Here is a 15,943-nt window from a genome sequence, read left to right as displayed (position 1 = left end):
CACAAATTGAGAAAGAAGAAAATGAGAGTGAGAGAGGAGAGACTGGAAATAAAGAGAATAAGAGCAAAAGTTGAAATTGCCAAGCTTAGCCAACAGAACGAGGAGAATCTAAGAATGACAATGGGGTCAGGTTCAGTCAACCCAAGCTTCCCAAACTTGATGGACAGAAAGATGGAATGGATGCTTTCCTGGTAAGGTATGAAAGAATTGCCCAAAGTCAGAACTGGGACAAAGGTGACTGGACAGTCTGCCTAAGCCTTCCTATTACAGGAAAAGTCCTACAAGTGTATGTGGGCATGATTTCAGAAGATACCATGAACTATAACAAGTTAAAAGTGTCCTTGCTGAAATGCTATGAACTTACTGAGGAAGGTTTTTGCCTGAAGTTCAGAGAAGTCAAATCTGACACTGGAGAAACTGTGTTTCAGCTTGTGGCACATCTGTGATGATATTTCACAAGGTGAACTGACATAACTAAGCGTGAATGTAATTTTTAAGGCCTAGTAGATCTACTAATACATAAACAGTTCATGATCATGTGCTCTGCTGACATGTCACTGTTCCTAAAAGAGAGAGCACCAAAAGACATGGATGAGATGACCAAGCTGGCAGAACAGTATGTGGAAGCTCATGGAGGGAGTATAACTGGCAAGTCCAAGAATAACCAATGAAATTCGAAACCAAGGGTGGCTGACCAAAAGCAAGATGCCACCAAAATGGGGTGTATTGTGAGTGACTGCAAGTCTTTCATCAACAAGCAACAGCAGAAATCTCGGCATAAAGCACCTGGAGCTACCTACAAGGCTGGTGCTGATAAGAAACAAGAAAAGAGTGACTGTCACCATGGATGCTGCTGCCAGAATAAACATAATAGAGACAACCTGTCAGATTCACCACAAGAAGGAAGTGCTATCACCGTGATTAAATGGTGCATGTTTGATGGTCAGCTCAAATTAACAAATGGGTCAACAGTGCCACTGGTGATTGAAGCATGTGACAAACATTGAGAGGTGGCAACAAACCACAACATGTCAGTAGATGAAGGTCACGTCTGGGACAAGAAAGTAAAAGTCCTACAAGACACTGGATGCAGCAGTGAGAACCAATCTAGTACGTATTTGATGACCAGATGATGGGCAAGGTACATCTGTGTGTGCTGATTGATGGAACAGTGAGAAAATTTCCCATAGCAGGAATAAAGGTGGACACTCCATACCATGTGCGAAACCTTGATGCCATGTGTATGAAGGCACCCCATCTACAACTTGGTGAATGGCACTATACCAGGCAGTAGAAGTTTGGAGAAACCAGACAGAAAGGAGATTGATGAGGCATCTGCAGTCACCACAAGAGCTCAAGAAAAGAAAAGCAAGCAAGACATCAAGTCCCTGAAAGTCTCGAAATGTGAAATTGCGAATTTAGGTCTACAGGAACTGAAGCAACTACATAAGAAAGATCCTTCACTGTAGAAACTTTGGGACAGTGCCTGGGAGAAAGTTGAGCACAAGACAAATGGGAAATGGGCTTAGAGAATAGAGGACCAAACGAAAATGCTGTACCAGATATATCAAGGTAGATCTACAAGGGAAGTTAAACAGATCATAGTACCAACAAAATGCTGGACTCAAGTGATAAAGTTGGCTCATGACTTGATTGTGTGAGGACACCTAGAAGCGAAGAAGATGGCAGACAGAATCACCAGCAACTTCCACTGACTGGGGGTCATCAGAGATTCTGCAAGTCATGTGACATCTGCCAAAGGACTGTTTGTTTGTTTGTTTTGAATTTCGCACAAAGCTACACGAGGGCTATCTGCACTAGCTGTCCCTAATTTAGCAGTGTAAGACTAGAGGGAAGGCAGCTAGTCATCACCACCCACTGTCAACTTTTGGGCTACTCTTTTATCAACGAATAGTGGGATTGACCATCACATTATAATGCCCCCATGGCTGAAAGGGCGAGCATGTTCGGTGTGACGGGGATTCGAACCCGCGACCCGCAGATTGCGAGTTGAGCTCCCTAACCACCTGGCCATGCCGGGCCACCAAAGGACTGTACCAAGATGAAAGATAGCCAAGGTGCCACTGGGTGAGATGCTTCTCATAGAAAAGCTGTTCAGCAGAGTAGCTGTGGACTTTATAGGACCACTAGAACCTTTCCAACAAGGGAAACTTGTACATACTGACAGTAGGTGACTAAGTGACATGTTACCCAGAAGCCATAACATTGCTGAAGATAGAGATGGAGAAAGTAGCAGAAGCCCTCCTAGAAGTGTTCTGCAGAGCAGGCTTTCCAAAAGAAGTCGTGAGTGACAGAGAGACCCAGTTTACCTCAGAACTGATGCAAGAAGAGTGCAGACTCATCAGCACTAGGTAGCTCTTTACCACCCCATACAACACCAGATGTAATGGACTTTTTGAGAGAGTCAATGGAGTCTTAAAGAGCATGGTGAAGAAGATGTGCTAGGAGAGAGCACGTGACTGGGACAGGTATCTGCAGGCAGAATTATTTGTTTACTGATAAGTCCCATAAGCGAATACAGAATTTTCTCCCTTTGAGTCATTGTACAGAAAAACAATACAAGATTCGATGCAGATACTCAAAGAACTGTGGACAGGAGAAGAGCAGTCAGAAGTGAGGAACACACATACCAACTGGAGGAGACCTGTCAACTCACTCAAGAAAGTTTATATGCAGCTCAAGGCAGTCAGAATCATTTCTGTGACAAGAAGGCCAATAATCAACATTTCAAGGTTGGACACAAGGTCTTGGTTCTGCTACCAACAGACAACAACAAACTTATCCTGCAGTGGAAAGGATCATTTGAACAGCAGGAAGTGGTTAACAGAATGGACTATAAGGTGAAGCTGGGCGGGAAGACCAAGATCTTCAATGTCAATCTGTTGAAGAGGTATTTTGTGAGAGCAGAAGACCTAATGGGGACATCTATTGAGGCACAGATGGACATAGTATGTGTGGCTGTCATAGATGCAGAACCAGAAGATGGTGACTTTGTCATAGAAACTGAAGGCCTATGGAGATGAGACATACAAAGATGGCAACATCATTGAAGAACTGACTGGCAAGAAGAAGAATGAGCTACAAGATCTAATGTGCCAGTACACATATATCTTCACAGATAGACCAACAAAGATGGACCTTGTGCAACATAAGATTGAGATCATGACCAGAGATTCTCTTAAGGCGAAGCCCTACAAGATGCACTCTGCAATAAGAGACCTGATTAAGCAAGAAGTTGAGGTAATGTTAGAAGTCGGAATCATTGAACCACTGGTGGTAATCATGAAAAAGATGGATGGCTCAAACTGCTACTTCATAAATTTCCAGAATATGAATTTCACGATGAAGTTCGACTCCAAACCTATGGGCAACTCAGAGATTATCATAGCAAAGCTAGATGGGGCCAAGTTCTTTACCAAGATCAATCACAGTAAAATGTATTAGCAGATCTTGATGGAAAGAGAATCTAAAGATAATATAGCCATTTGGGTTAGTAAACTCAGCAGCAACATTCAACCCCATGATGAGGAAGGTGTTACACAATACCACCAACATCGATCATTATGTGGATGATATTTTGACCCACACAACCAGATGGGAAGATGATGTAAAAAACTCAGAGAGCTGCTTGGGTGATTGAGGGTAACGTCTGTGAGTTGTTCATAATAAATTTCAACAATATGCAAACAGCACACAGTCCACCTTGTTTTAAAATAATAAATTAAGACAAGTCAAACATATATATAAAAATATTCATTATGCTGTTGGTTATCACAATTGTATTCAGAGATTTAAATAATTGTCAGCTCAGTTACTTTAGAACACAATTTGACAAGAGAATTTATTTCTTCTCTGTTATTACAATACAATCTATGATAATTTCACTTTAAAAGTTGCCACTATCCATTCTTTATGGCTATACTCACAATCATGCAATATAGATCTATCTATCTATCTAACTAAATTTTTGACACATATTTATACACTGACAGATATCTAGAACATTCCTCACACTAATAGATATTGTGATGCAATAATACTCAATGGGAAAACTCAGAAAGTTCTAGTGACATGATGTAATAATATAACAATCACCAATTCATCAATATTGAACTACAAAACATATGATTTGTAAACAGTTATATGAACAAAGTTGCAATAAATTGTCACTTTTAAAAATAACTAAATTTAACATTCATGCCATGTAAACCACCTATATCATAACACTCACATTAAACTTAAACTGAAATGTGTTGTGTATACCTAACAATGTTAGATATCATTTTAAATTAGTGAAATAAGTGACACTTGTATCTATATTTCTATGGTGTTTGGTTTTCAGCTTTAGAGAACCATTTTTTTAATTTTTCTTTTGTAATGTTTATGGTTCAGGTTTATCCTACTTTTATACCTTATGGAAATCCAAACCTTGTTGAGGATACTACAGTTGTACCCAAAGTGACTGAGTATCGTTCAAATTTTGCCTGGCCTCTTGATGGATCACCATTATCTGGAACACACAAGGAAAGTTATGGATCAGACCAATCAACTTCAAAAACAACAGAAGGTAAAACAGCATAATTAAATTAAAGCAACACATTAATAGTATTCATTTATGAATTATAGTCTTAAATAATTTTTATATATATATAATTATTTTTTATAAGATAAAAAAAGCACATATATAACACAAAAAGTATTTGGAAAAATTTAATTTTCTTTTTATTCCTTCATTTTTCACCCTAATTATGAACAAATTGATACTGTTAAAATTAGTTGTACTTTTTAGAAAAAAAATTACTCCTCATCAAGATGAAAACCACACCAAGAATTCCAAAATTTATACAGTTTAACTTTTTTCTCTGTGTTTTAAGGTTTACAAAAACTTTTAATGTGTTTTTTTTGTGGCACTAAAGCAAGTTAACTCTCCAAGTAAATAGTTTGAAAGGTTTTATTGCTTACACATTAGTAACAGTGATGGGGCCTTATATATTTAAATTAATATTAAATAAATATGTTCAGAGTTAGTTTCCTTTATCAAAAAGATGGGGGGTGTAAAATGTTCATAATGTGTATTTATACCATTGAATAGTTTATGCTGTATATTAAGACTTTCGATTAAAAACACTAGTAGAATAATATATCACAGTAGGAAAAAATGATATAATTTCTCATTTGCCAGCATGAGAAATAATTGAAGTTTATTTCTTCTGTCTCTCTGTATCACAAATATGTTTACAATAACATATAAATATTAAGGTTGATACTAAAAATATTATTAAAGGAATTAACAAAACTAGTGTAGGATAGCTTTGTAGAGATGTGCAACCTATACCATTCATAAGAAGCACAACCACTGAACTGTTAGCAGGTGAACAGCATAATGTAGAGTAGCAACTGGGCTGATAGCAGGTGAACAGCATAATGTAGAGTAGCAACTGGGCTGATAGCATACAAGCAGTGTTGTGTAGAGTAGCTGCTTAGTGATATGCTGACTATACCAATTGTAAAATGCACAACCACTGGACTGGTAGTAGGTGAACACAATAGTGTAGAGTAACTACTTGACTGGAAGCATGTGAATAGAGTTGTGTAGAGTAGTTTTTTATTGATATGTTGACAATACCAATTGTAAAATGCACAACCACTGGACTGGTAGTAGGTGAACACAATAGTGTAGAGTAACTACTTGACTGGAAGCATGTGAATAGAGTTGTGTAGAGTAGCTTTTTAGTGATATGTTGACAATACCAATTGTAAAATGCAAAACCACTGGATTGCTACGATGAAGAGTGAGTTTAGAGTAGTGACTAGACTGGTAGCAGGTGAAGACTGCACACTGCAGAGTAGCATAGCTATTGAATAAGTAACAGGCATACAGTATTGTGAAGAATAGCTTTATAATGGCATGATGATTATACTAATTGTAAGATGCACAGTCCCTGGACTGGAAGCAAGTGAACAATGTTGTGTAGAGTAGCTTCATAGTGGTATGCTGATTGCTGAATAACCAATTGTAAATTTAACAACCATTGTGCTGTTTAGTGTTATCTAACACTAAATCATCAGCAATGTATGTAAAGAAAGATACATTAAGAACCTGAATAGCAATAGATTCAGAAATGTTATTCACCTCTCTGCACAACGAATAGCTATTACCCCATGCACTGCCAAAAAGAATTTCTGCAAAAGCCTTGAACGGCACTCCCACTCCTACAAGTGTTTAACTGTATTGAGCCCTATGACGTAAACATCATTAGATTATAGCCTTCCACCAATAGCAGACTGACATATCTTCCATGTGCAGTAATTCCCATGAATTCCCAAGGTTTATTGTTTCTTTGATACTACTTCTCTTCAGACATTTTTTTTATTCAGAATTACCAGAATTTTAGCACTTGTTATTTTAAAATTTCATTCCTATTCATCATGTAGTGTTTCTTTCCACAATTTTATTCATTATATTAAAGAACGATACAATATTTTAAAGGGCTTCCTGTTTTACTCTCCACCTTACCTATCTTGTACACTATGGGACAACTTCTCAAGCCTACTATGAGTTTTCTTCCCATCTTTTTGTTGTTTCTGCAATTCTTGGAAGTTGGCAGCCAGTCATCAGTCTATCCAACATGACTCACCTTTGTCTTTCATTAATTTCCCGTGGACAGTTTTTTCACTCTGTGGTGGATACTCTCCACAACTCGATTTGCCTGCCTCTCTTTTGCTTCTTAGGGTTAATCTACAATGGTCGAATTGTTGTTTCTCAGACCTTCACTTCAGGTTGGCTATAGCCTAATCCTTTTTCATCGGGTCCATTGGACCTTTGCTCAGAGGTTACGTTCTTGAGACTTCTTGATCCACTACTATATGGATATTTAGCCTTTACATGTCCCATTCAATGTGGCTTCCTCTGTTGTGACCTCCCTTCTCTTTTGGGAGTCTTCTCATTTGGGATACGTGGTTCGGCTCTTCAATTTAGCTTACACTTCCACACTGTATTTTTTTACTTAGAAGTCGTTCTTACTTCATGTGCAAGGCAGGCTCAGCCTACTTCAGCATGTCTTTGAGACATAGTGAGTTTGATACCAAAGCTCTCATTTCTCCTTCATTTTCTGCATGAGTGTATTTGTCTCTTTTGGGGACTCTCTCTTCCCTTGAGTCCCTTGTTCCTTTTGAAAGGTGCTATTATGTGTTCCCTTCAATGGTTTCTGGCCTGTCAGTGCAAGTATATCCAGAAATCTACTGTCTTCTTTTCCTCTCCCACAATCGTGGTGGCTTGCTAGATCCTACACAATCCTGGACAATCTTCCCTCACCTTATCTAGACTTGCATCTGTTTGGAGCCCTATATGATTTACATAAGTAGGTTTCCATATCTGGGGTGAGTGCAACACATGTGGTACATTGTGTTACTTTGTGCTTGATAACAACCACTCTTACAGACACACCTTTCCACAAAAGTTTCTTTTCAGGTGGTGTGCAGTTTGAGATGCCTGATCCATCTCCAGCACTTGGTCTCTAGAGGAGAATGTTTTTCTATTTCTACATTCTCGAGATGATAGTTACTTCACAAGCTTGCCCTCATCTTCATTTCATCTGTCTGGTCTTCTTATCAGGATCCATTCAGTCACTTCCTCTGTTGTTTCTTCTATTTCCATAGGGAGGCACTTGCTCCTGGGTCCTCAGTTTTTTTGGTTTTAGACTTTCCCTTTTATGCTCATAGTCATTACATTCAGTTGCCAGTCTATCACGTATTAGGAGCTCAGGCCCTGGTGGCAGATTGACTATCTTGCATAGACTTGAACCCTTCCCACAGTGTGGTTTCTCCATCCTCTTGTATTATAAGTGTATTTGCTACTGGTATGGGAGTCCTATCAGTACTGCCTTTCCACTTCCACTTCTTTGATATCAGTTCTCAGACTCTGCAACTGTGGTGGAGGATGCTTTGTATCTGGTGTGATTCAACCTCCTTTTATATGCTTCTGACATATTAATACCCCTTCTTGCTTGAGGGAGCCATTACTCTCACATTTGTAATATATCTGGCAAAATATATATATTTTAGCTTTTAGGCCTTTCTACACTGGGGGAAAATATCAGAAAAACAAGATAATTGCACCAAGTGTGTGACTGCCCATGCACTTGGCTGGCACTTGCTTTTTTTTAGTTGTGGTAACCCATCGCATAGTCTATCAGTGTGGGACCTAGGCAGATGTCAGAATTCCTATATCAGTCTAAGCATCTCTCCAGCATTATCCCAAATTCAAATTCCTCCCTCCCATTTTCTTGAAGTGGAACAAAGGGAGAACTCTTGCTTACCCAGTCCAAAGCTACTAGGGAGGCTAATATAGAGAGCTCTCCATCAGGACATTTCATTCCCACTGGTTTGAGACCAAGTAGATCCACCACTCAATGGGAAGTAGGGCTGGAGTGTTCCTGGTAATGTAGTACAGTCCACCCCACTATGTTATGAACCAAGTCATTCCCAGTGGTTAGTTTAGCTGGATGGGTCTTCTATTCTCTTTGGAAAGCAGGTCTGGGATGTCTCTCCTTGCACCTGATTATTGTAGTAGTGTCTCACGTATGTATTTCTCCACTGTGGAATGACCTGACTACACACTCATGCTTAGCCGACCACCCATTATATAATGGATGGTTGAGCAATCTCAAATTCTGCCAACCTTAGTGACAATTTATCACCAGGCAAAATATTGTTTTCGCAATATATTTTGCTCTACCTCCTTTAGTGGGCAAAGAATACTTCCTGAGGTTGATGCAGTCTTACACTGAGTGATGCCCCACTAGGCTACCCCTCCTCCCCACTGTTTGACACAGTCCAAGGAGTTTCTGATGCTGTGTTTTCAAAAAGGAGCTTATCTTTGTAATTTTTTTTATCTTTGCTAGCCCTTCCACCATATTCAGTTTGGGATTCTGGTTGTTTGTTATCCACAAAAATAAGTAGCATTACTGAAGTTAATATCTTCCTTTTCTGAAAATGTATTTCAGGTAGATACTCACTTCTTTTCAGAACCTTCTATTCTTCCTCCCACTGAATTTAGTTTGCCTTGTCAAGAATGAGTCTTTGTTCAATTGCTAGTGCTCTTGAGAATTACTGTGCATTGAGAAGGTGTCATCCTCCTGCTATTGGAGGACTATAGTCTAATGATGATTACATCATAGGCTGGCACAATACGCATTAATACTTGTATGAGTGGGAGCTTCATCCGAGGATTTTGGCATGCACAGAAAATTTTTACAGCAGTGCATGAGATTATAGCTGTTTGTGGTGTGGAGAGGTGTGTATCTGACTGAAATATATTTTCAGGTATGGATACTGTTAACAATTCTCTTTCAGACTCACACTTCTGACAATATGTTCAAACCTTTATCAGTCTGGATTGCTATTAATTGATTGAAAGGACTGTTTTATGCCTAATAACACAGCATTGGTTGAAACAAGTATTTTTTGATGCTATGTGCAAGACCTCTTTATGAACTGTATCACACATTATGATGGGCAACCAATGGACTTGTAGCAATTGAACAGTGTAGCATAGAGACTGGACTGATGGCAATTGAACAGTATAGTTTAGGGTAGCTGCTGGATTGGTAACAGGTGAATAGTGTAGTGTAGAGTAGTTACTGAACTGATGAACAGTGTTGTGTAGAGTAGTTACTGACTGGTGCACGGAAACAGTGTAATGTTGAGTAACTAATGGATAAGGAACATAAGAACAGAGTAGCTGTCAGATAGATAATAGGTCGACAGTGTAGTTTAGAGTAGCTACTGGACTGGTAAACAATGTTGGGTAGAGTAGCTACTGTCTGGTAGCAAGTAAATAGTGTGGTGTAGAGTAACTCACGGATAAGCAGCACGTGAACAGTGTAGTGTAGGATAGCTGCAGGATTGTTAAGAAGTTGACAGTGTAGTTTAGAGTAGTTAATGGGCTGATCAAGTGTTGTGTGGAGTAGCTACTGACTGGTAGCAGGTGAATAGTGCAGTGTAGGATAGCTGCAGGATTGTTAAGAAGTTGACAGTGTAGTTTAGAGTAGTTAATGGGCTGATCAAGTGTTGTGTGGAGTAGCTACTGACTGGTAGCAGGTGAACAGTGTAGTGTAGGGTAGCTGCAGGATTGTTAACAAGTTGACAGTGTAGTTTAGAGTAGTTAATGGGCTGATCAAGTGTTGTGTGGAGTAAATACTGACTGGTAGCAGGTGAACAGTGTAGTGTAGAGTAGCTTTATAGCAATATGCTGATTACATCAATTGCAAGATGTACAACCATTGTACTTGGAATTGGTGAATATTGTTTTTTAAAGATTTTCATTCAAGATCAGAAACAGGTGAACAATTTTATGAAATTTTTACTATACCAGTTGAAAATATATAAGTTATGCTAAGATGATGAAACACAGTAAATATACCCAAAAGTAATAAAAGATTTTTGGATTGTTCACATTCCTGTAGATAGCAGCTCTGAATCACCAGAAATCTTTAGGAATCAGAATGAAGATGAGAAATTAAGTCCAAGGTAAGAAGATAATTTTAAAACTTTTTGCATTGTTTTTAACTTCATAATTTATTACTCATTTTCTCCTTTGAAATCATTATAAATGTTGCTGTCTAGACAAATGTGAATTCATTTTTTAAATTCTGTATTAGTAATGGTAGATAAATATTTTTAAGGCTTTATCTATGTGTAAATTGAGACATCAAAAATCTTATTTGAAAGCATTTGTTCCACCATATAATTACCTAATGAAGTACATGACCAATAATCATGCTGAAATCACATTTTAAACAGTGTTTTTGTTAAGATTATATTCAGTAAAGTATGAATGAAACAGTGCATTTGAAATTGGTAGTTAAATTTAAAAATACAGTGAAGTGAAGTTTTTCTATGGTGAACTTAGAGTCATTTGTGACTTGAAGTTCTTGAAATTTTCCTTAGTTTTACTGTGTGTTACAGTAGTAATCAGTAAAATGTATGAAAATATAATTAACAAGTAAACAAAATTTTGTGGTTTAAAAATATTTAATTTTAAAACCAATAAACTTTAAACTCATGCTCTGGTTAAAGAGTACATTGGAATGCTCATACCCTTGAAAATTAACCACATAAATATCACAACCCTTTAACCATTACATAATCTCACTTGAAAAATATATTTTTTAACAAAGAAACTATAAATGAATGAATGCAAAAAGTTACTCTTTAACACTGAAACTATGCATGGATACAAAAATAGACTTTGATAAAGATGCAAGCACACACATACACATAAAACTCTCTGACAGTGTAATAGCAACTACTAAAAGCAAAATCCTTAAATAGGGATAAATCATTTTACAGTAAACAAAATCAAAACTTATAACCCTCTGCTAAATACAAGATACAATTATAATACATAAATGTTATTAACATTGTCCTTTTGACACAAAATCTTAATAAACATTGTAAATTTTTACAATAAATGAAAGAACTGAATCCTTAATAACATGGCAAACATAATCCACACTTAAAATATACCCTTTAAGTCAATTCAATACAGACACAACAAATACCAAAAGAAGAAAGATAAAATGCAGAGCTACCTATATATTTACAACATTGTAAGTCATTAAAATAAAGTAAGAACATACAATATTTACACTCACCCAATGGCAAGCATAAGGTTTCACAAGTGGAAAACTTCTTCGAGATGCACTGAAGGCATTAATCTCCCTCACAGATAAAACACCTTAAGAGAGGTTCCTGATACTGAGGTATCTGGCATTGTCCTTTTTGACTGCTGATGTTGTTGTTGCAATTGGTGGTCGTGGCTGAGCTGCTAGTAGACTTGGTTCAGTTGGCAGTGAGGCAGCTTTTGGCTAAATTCTGGTGGACTCTGATACTCTGTCTGATGATGGATGATATGCTAGAGGTGGAAATCTTTACAACTTGGGCTGCCTGACCACTAGAGACTGTAAAGCCAATCTGTGTACTAAGTCAGCTTGATCCCTAACATATTATGCATTGGTCAGAAGTGCATCCTCATTCATGGGTTCTACTGGGTGGAATATCAGGCTGGTTCAAAGCATCTTTAGGTTGGTAGGGAAGTCCTGTTCCTTACAAAACAGGAAATTTTAGGTGTAGGGCTGGTTCTCAAAACTTCTTCCCTCCATGACAGCTTTGACACACATCAGAATAAGAAAATCACCACTGGATTGTTAGAGACAAGATAGCCAATATGGTCAACAATTTGGTCTTAACTAATAAAAGTCTGGATTTAAAATTCAAGGTCAGATGGGGGTTCACATGTGCTCATACTGTAATTGCCCATAGAATATGTATCACTAGTGCACATAAACCTCTTGGTCTACAGGCTTCATTGGGACTCTGCTTGACCAATAACATAATAGTCATATTACTTTTGACCATTAAAATCCTCTAACACTTACACTGTCTTTCCTCAGAAACCTTCTTCCAATTACAACTTTAGTACTAGCTTTGGTGTAAAAAGTGTTACTTTTTGCCTCCCCCTAATACACTTACAGCCTGCATTTTCGTGCATCTTGTCCTTAAATAATGAAAATAAAATTTTTTTAGAAAACTGTGTTCTTTACTAACTCAATTTGCATGATTAAAAATATTTTACCACAATCAAATAAAATAATGGGTTATTTTATAACCAAGATTATATTTCTTGTTATATCTAAGCTACTGTCTGTGAATTTCTTTTACTATTGATAATTTCACCCACTTCCAAATATTTCATAGAATACAACTGAAACATCTTATACTACTCTTAGTAAAAAACAACATATAAAATAAAAAATTTTTCTCTCTGACATAATGGGAGTCTCTGTTACTGTTCTCCTTTCATGAAAATTCTCTTTCTGCTGAATATTTCAGTGTAAAAATTAAAACATTCTCTCACCAGTATTAATGAAAATAACAGGTAAACTGCATTTTAAAATAATGCCTTATAGACCAGTAATCACAGTTAACTTCATAGTGCAAAGTCATAATATCCAGATCAAATCCTTTATTTCCACTCATGTGGCTTAATAGTTGTGTTCTTTGTGTAATTCACCCATTTGTGCTCTTCAGCACTCATGAATGACTTTGTTAAAGTTTCTATGTGCATATCACACCACATATATTTATTTATACATGTCTATTGCTATGTACATATATCTTCATTACACATGTTAATATGCACTAATAGCATACAACAGACTGCCTTCAGCTCTTGGACATATTACTTCATAACCATCTCTGGCTACTTTCCACAGCTACTAATCAGTAGCTGTAGTCTGCTAATGAGCTACTACTTACAGACTATCAAACTCAACACATTTTTGTTTTCATGCATCATTAAATAAATAATCACAGACAGAATTCAGTCAAACTAAGACTTTTCAGCTAAAATTCTTGTAAGTTATGATTAATATTCATACTGTTACTACAGAATATATTAATGCACACTCAGATGAAACACAGCTCCCTCATGCATCCTTAGAAAGATGTTCTGAGGTCCATGCAGTATTCACTGTAGATTTCACATCATTCAGCTAGATCAAATGAGTGGTTCTTGCAATTTGTCTCAGAAAAATAATTAAGTATCTTGGAAAAAAAGGATAACAAAACCCATTAACCTAAGTATTTGAACTTATAGCCAATATTCAGTTGTGCATACTGTTGCTGGTGTAGTTATTACATTTACTAACATCCTAACTGTGGTGACTAACCAGCTGTCATCTAATATAGTACAGGTATCTCATGTAGAGAAACTGCCTGATAGCTTGGAAAGTAAGGGTTACAAAGCCCTTGCAATCAGATACTTGAGTGGTAATCATACAATGTAGTGCATACCCAGTACCTCAAAAAAGGTTGCAACACCCGTTAGCCTGAGTTTTCAAACTCCTAGCTAGTATCTTTATTTATATAAACTGGTGATGCACTACGAATTATATCTACTGTCACCAGTCACCCTATCTTCACGATAATCAAGTGTAAATCATACAATGTAGTGCATACATTGTATCACTATGATTGAGCACTTCCTGATATGACTTATTCTGAACAGTCAGATAACTATTCTCAGCTGTTTCTTCCTCATCTTCAGGTTCAGTGTGGTATAAGACAGTGTTCTCATCCTTACCTGTCTGAACTATCTCCTCTTCTGACTCTTGATATAGTTCACCAGAAGTTCAGTCATATACAGATGCAACTCTTTGATATTATCTCTTCACTTCTGTGTACCCCCTCTACTTCTGTAACTTTTATGTCAATGAACCAATTTGTAGGGGCACAAAAAAGGTCCTGTCTTGTACAGCTTATCCAGGAGACGTCTTGGCTGATTGCATGTATCAAAGCCACACCTAATCTCCATTCTGGCAAAGTCGTTCCCTCAATGTCTTACTGTAGCACCTCTTCTATCACATGGCAGCCTTTTGTGTGGGCTGACTTACACAGATCTTAACCACTCCACATATTTTTGTAGACATTATGAGAAGGTGAAGGACCATAAATTACCTTTACCTGGAGCAAGACTTGTTGGTCGAACATGAGTATATTTAGCAAATAACCTGTTGATCTATGTTCGATTGCATGGTATGTCATCACAATATATTGTAAGTATTTATCCAAGTCAGTGTGGTCGAGAGTAACAAACTTGGCAAGCATATACTTGACAGTTTGTATTACCCTCTCTACTAAACTATTGGACTGGGTGTAATAAGGCGAAATGTACATCTTCACCATACCTAACACCTTAAATAACTCAGAGAACAATTGTCTCTTTAAGTTAGCTTGGTGAGCCATGTACATCTCTTCATGTGCTCCAAACCATGCTATCAAGTGCTTCACCAGTATATAAGCCACAGACTATGTGACTTATCAACAAGTGGGTAAACTTTAGTCCACTTTGTGAAGTAGTTGATGACCATGAGTATATACAGGTGACCTCATTCCATCTCTGGGAGTAGGCCAGCAATATCCAGGGTTATTCTCTGCAGAGGAGAACCAACAATTCATTTTTGGAGTGTAACACTTTGATCTTCTCCAGTTTTGGTCATACAAAGTCTGGAGAATTGCATGCCTCAAAGTTCATGGGACCAATAGCTGTAACACAGGCATAGAACTACTGCTCAGTAATTGATAACAATCATGCACACACCTTCATGCACTTGTAACTGCTCATACAAGTGGCACAAACTCTATTCCTCAATCTCAGCTGATCATGTGTTACCAGTGGTTGCCAGTGGATCTGTTAACAGGACGCCCACCTTATGAAGAGTTGCCTGAGAATATGTCAGAGTTTGTGGAAGTGTTATCGGAAAGGATGGATGATATCCACCATCAAGTGCGTTCAAACTTGAAAACGTCTGCTGATTCGATGAAGTTAACTTATGATAAGAGATCTACTGAAGTCAGCTTTGTACCAGGAGACAAGGTATGGTTGTATAATCCCAGGAAGACCAAAGGGAAGTCTCCTAAGTTGTCTTCTCCATGGGAAGGCCCATACGACATAGTGGATCATCTCTCAGACGTGACTTTCCGAATAAAATGTGGTCGGCGAGGTAAGCCAAAGGTGGTGCATGCCAAACAGGCTTTGTCATTATCATGGTCCAGGACATTTCAGTTGGAACGAAATGAATAATGGAACAAATGATGCTGCTGAAGACGTGTCACCTGAAAAAGCCACTGTTGAAGAAGAAACTCTACCCAGTTTTGAGAAGGGAAAGAGTGAAGCCCTTGATGAAGTTACTACCACTAATGTGACTGTTACCGATAATAGGGCATTTCCTGATGAAACTGGTGAACCCCACATGAAGCAGAAGCCAACAAGACGGAGACCAGTACGGAAGAAGATACGTCCTGTAAAATTAGGAGACTTTGGTGAATTTTAATTTTGTGATTGTAATTCTGTACATTT

The 15,943-nt window shown here is 37.7% G+C and overlaps 1 protein-coding gene across 5 annotated transcripts in view; it reads left to right on the top strand.

The window, feature by feature from the left end:
- Window positions 1-15,943, top strand: part of LOC106464389 (nuclear protein MDM1-like) — a 67,139-nt gene that overhangs the window by 23,408 nt on the left and 27,788 nt on the right. For all 5 annotated transcript variants that reach the window (XM_022392076.1, XM_022392074.1, XM_022392073.1 and 2 more), the window contains 2 exons: window positions 4,414-4,588; window positions 10,488-10,551. In XM_022392076.1, the coding sequence (XP_022247784.1) occupies window positions 4,414-4,588; window positions 10,488-10,551 (239 nt within the window). The remainder of the gene's footprint in view (window positions 1-4,413; window positions 4,589-10,487; window positions 10,552-15,943) is intronic.

The sequence above is a fragment of the Limulus polyphemus genome, unplaced genomic scaffold (assembly GCF_000517525.1).
Source record: "Limulus polyphemus unplaced genomic scaffold, Limulus_polyphemus-2.1.2 Scaffold1636, whole genome shotgun sequence".
Taxonomy (NCBI): domain Eukaryota; kingdom Metazoa; phylum Arthropoda; class Merostomata; order Xiphosura; family Limulidae; genus Limulus; species Limulus polyphemus.
The sequence above is the reverse complement of the archived record's forward strand: the minus strand, read 5'-3'. Positions and strand labels throughout refer to the sequence as shown.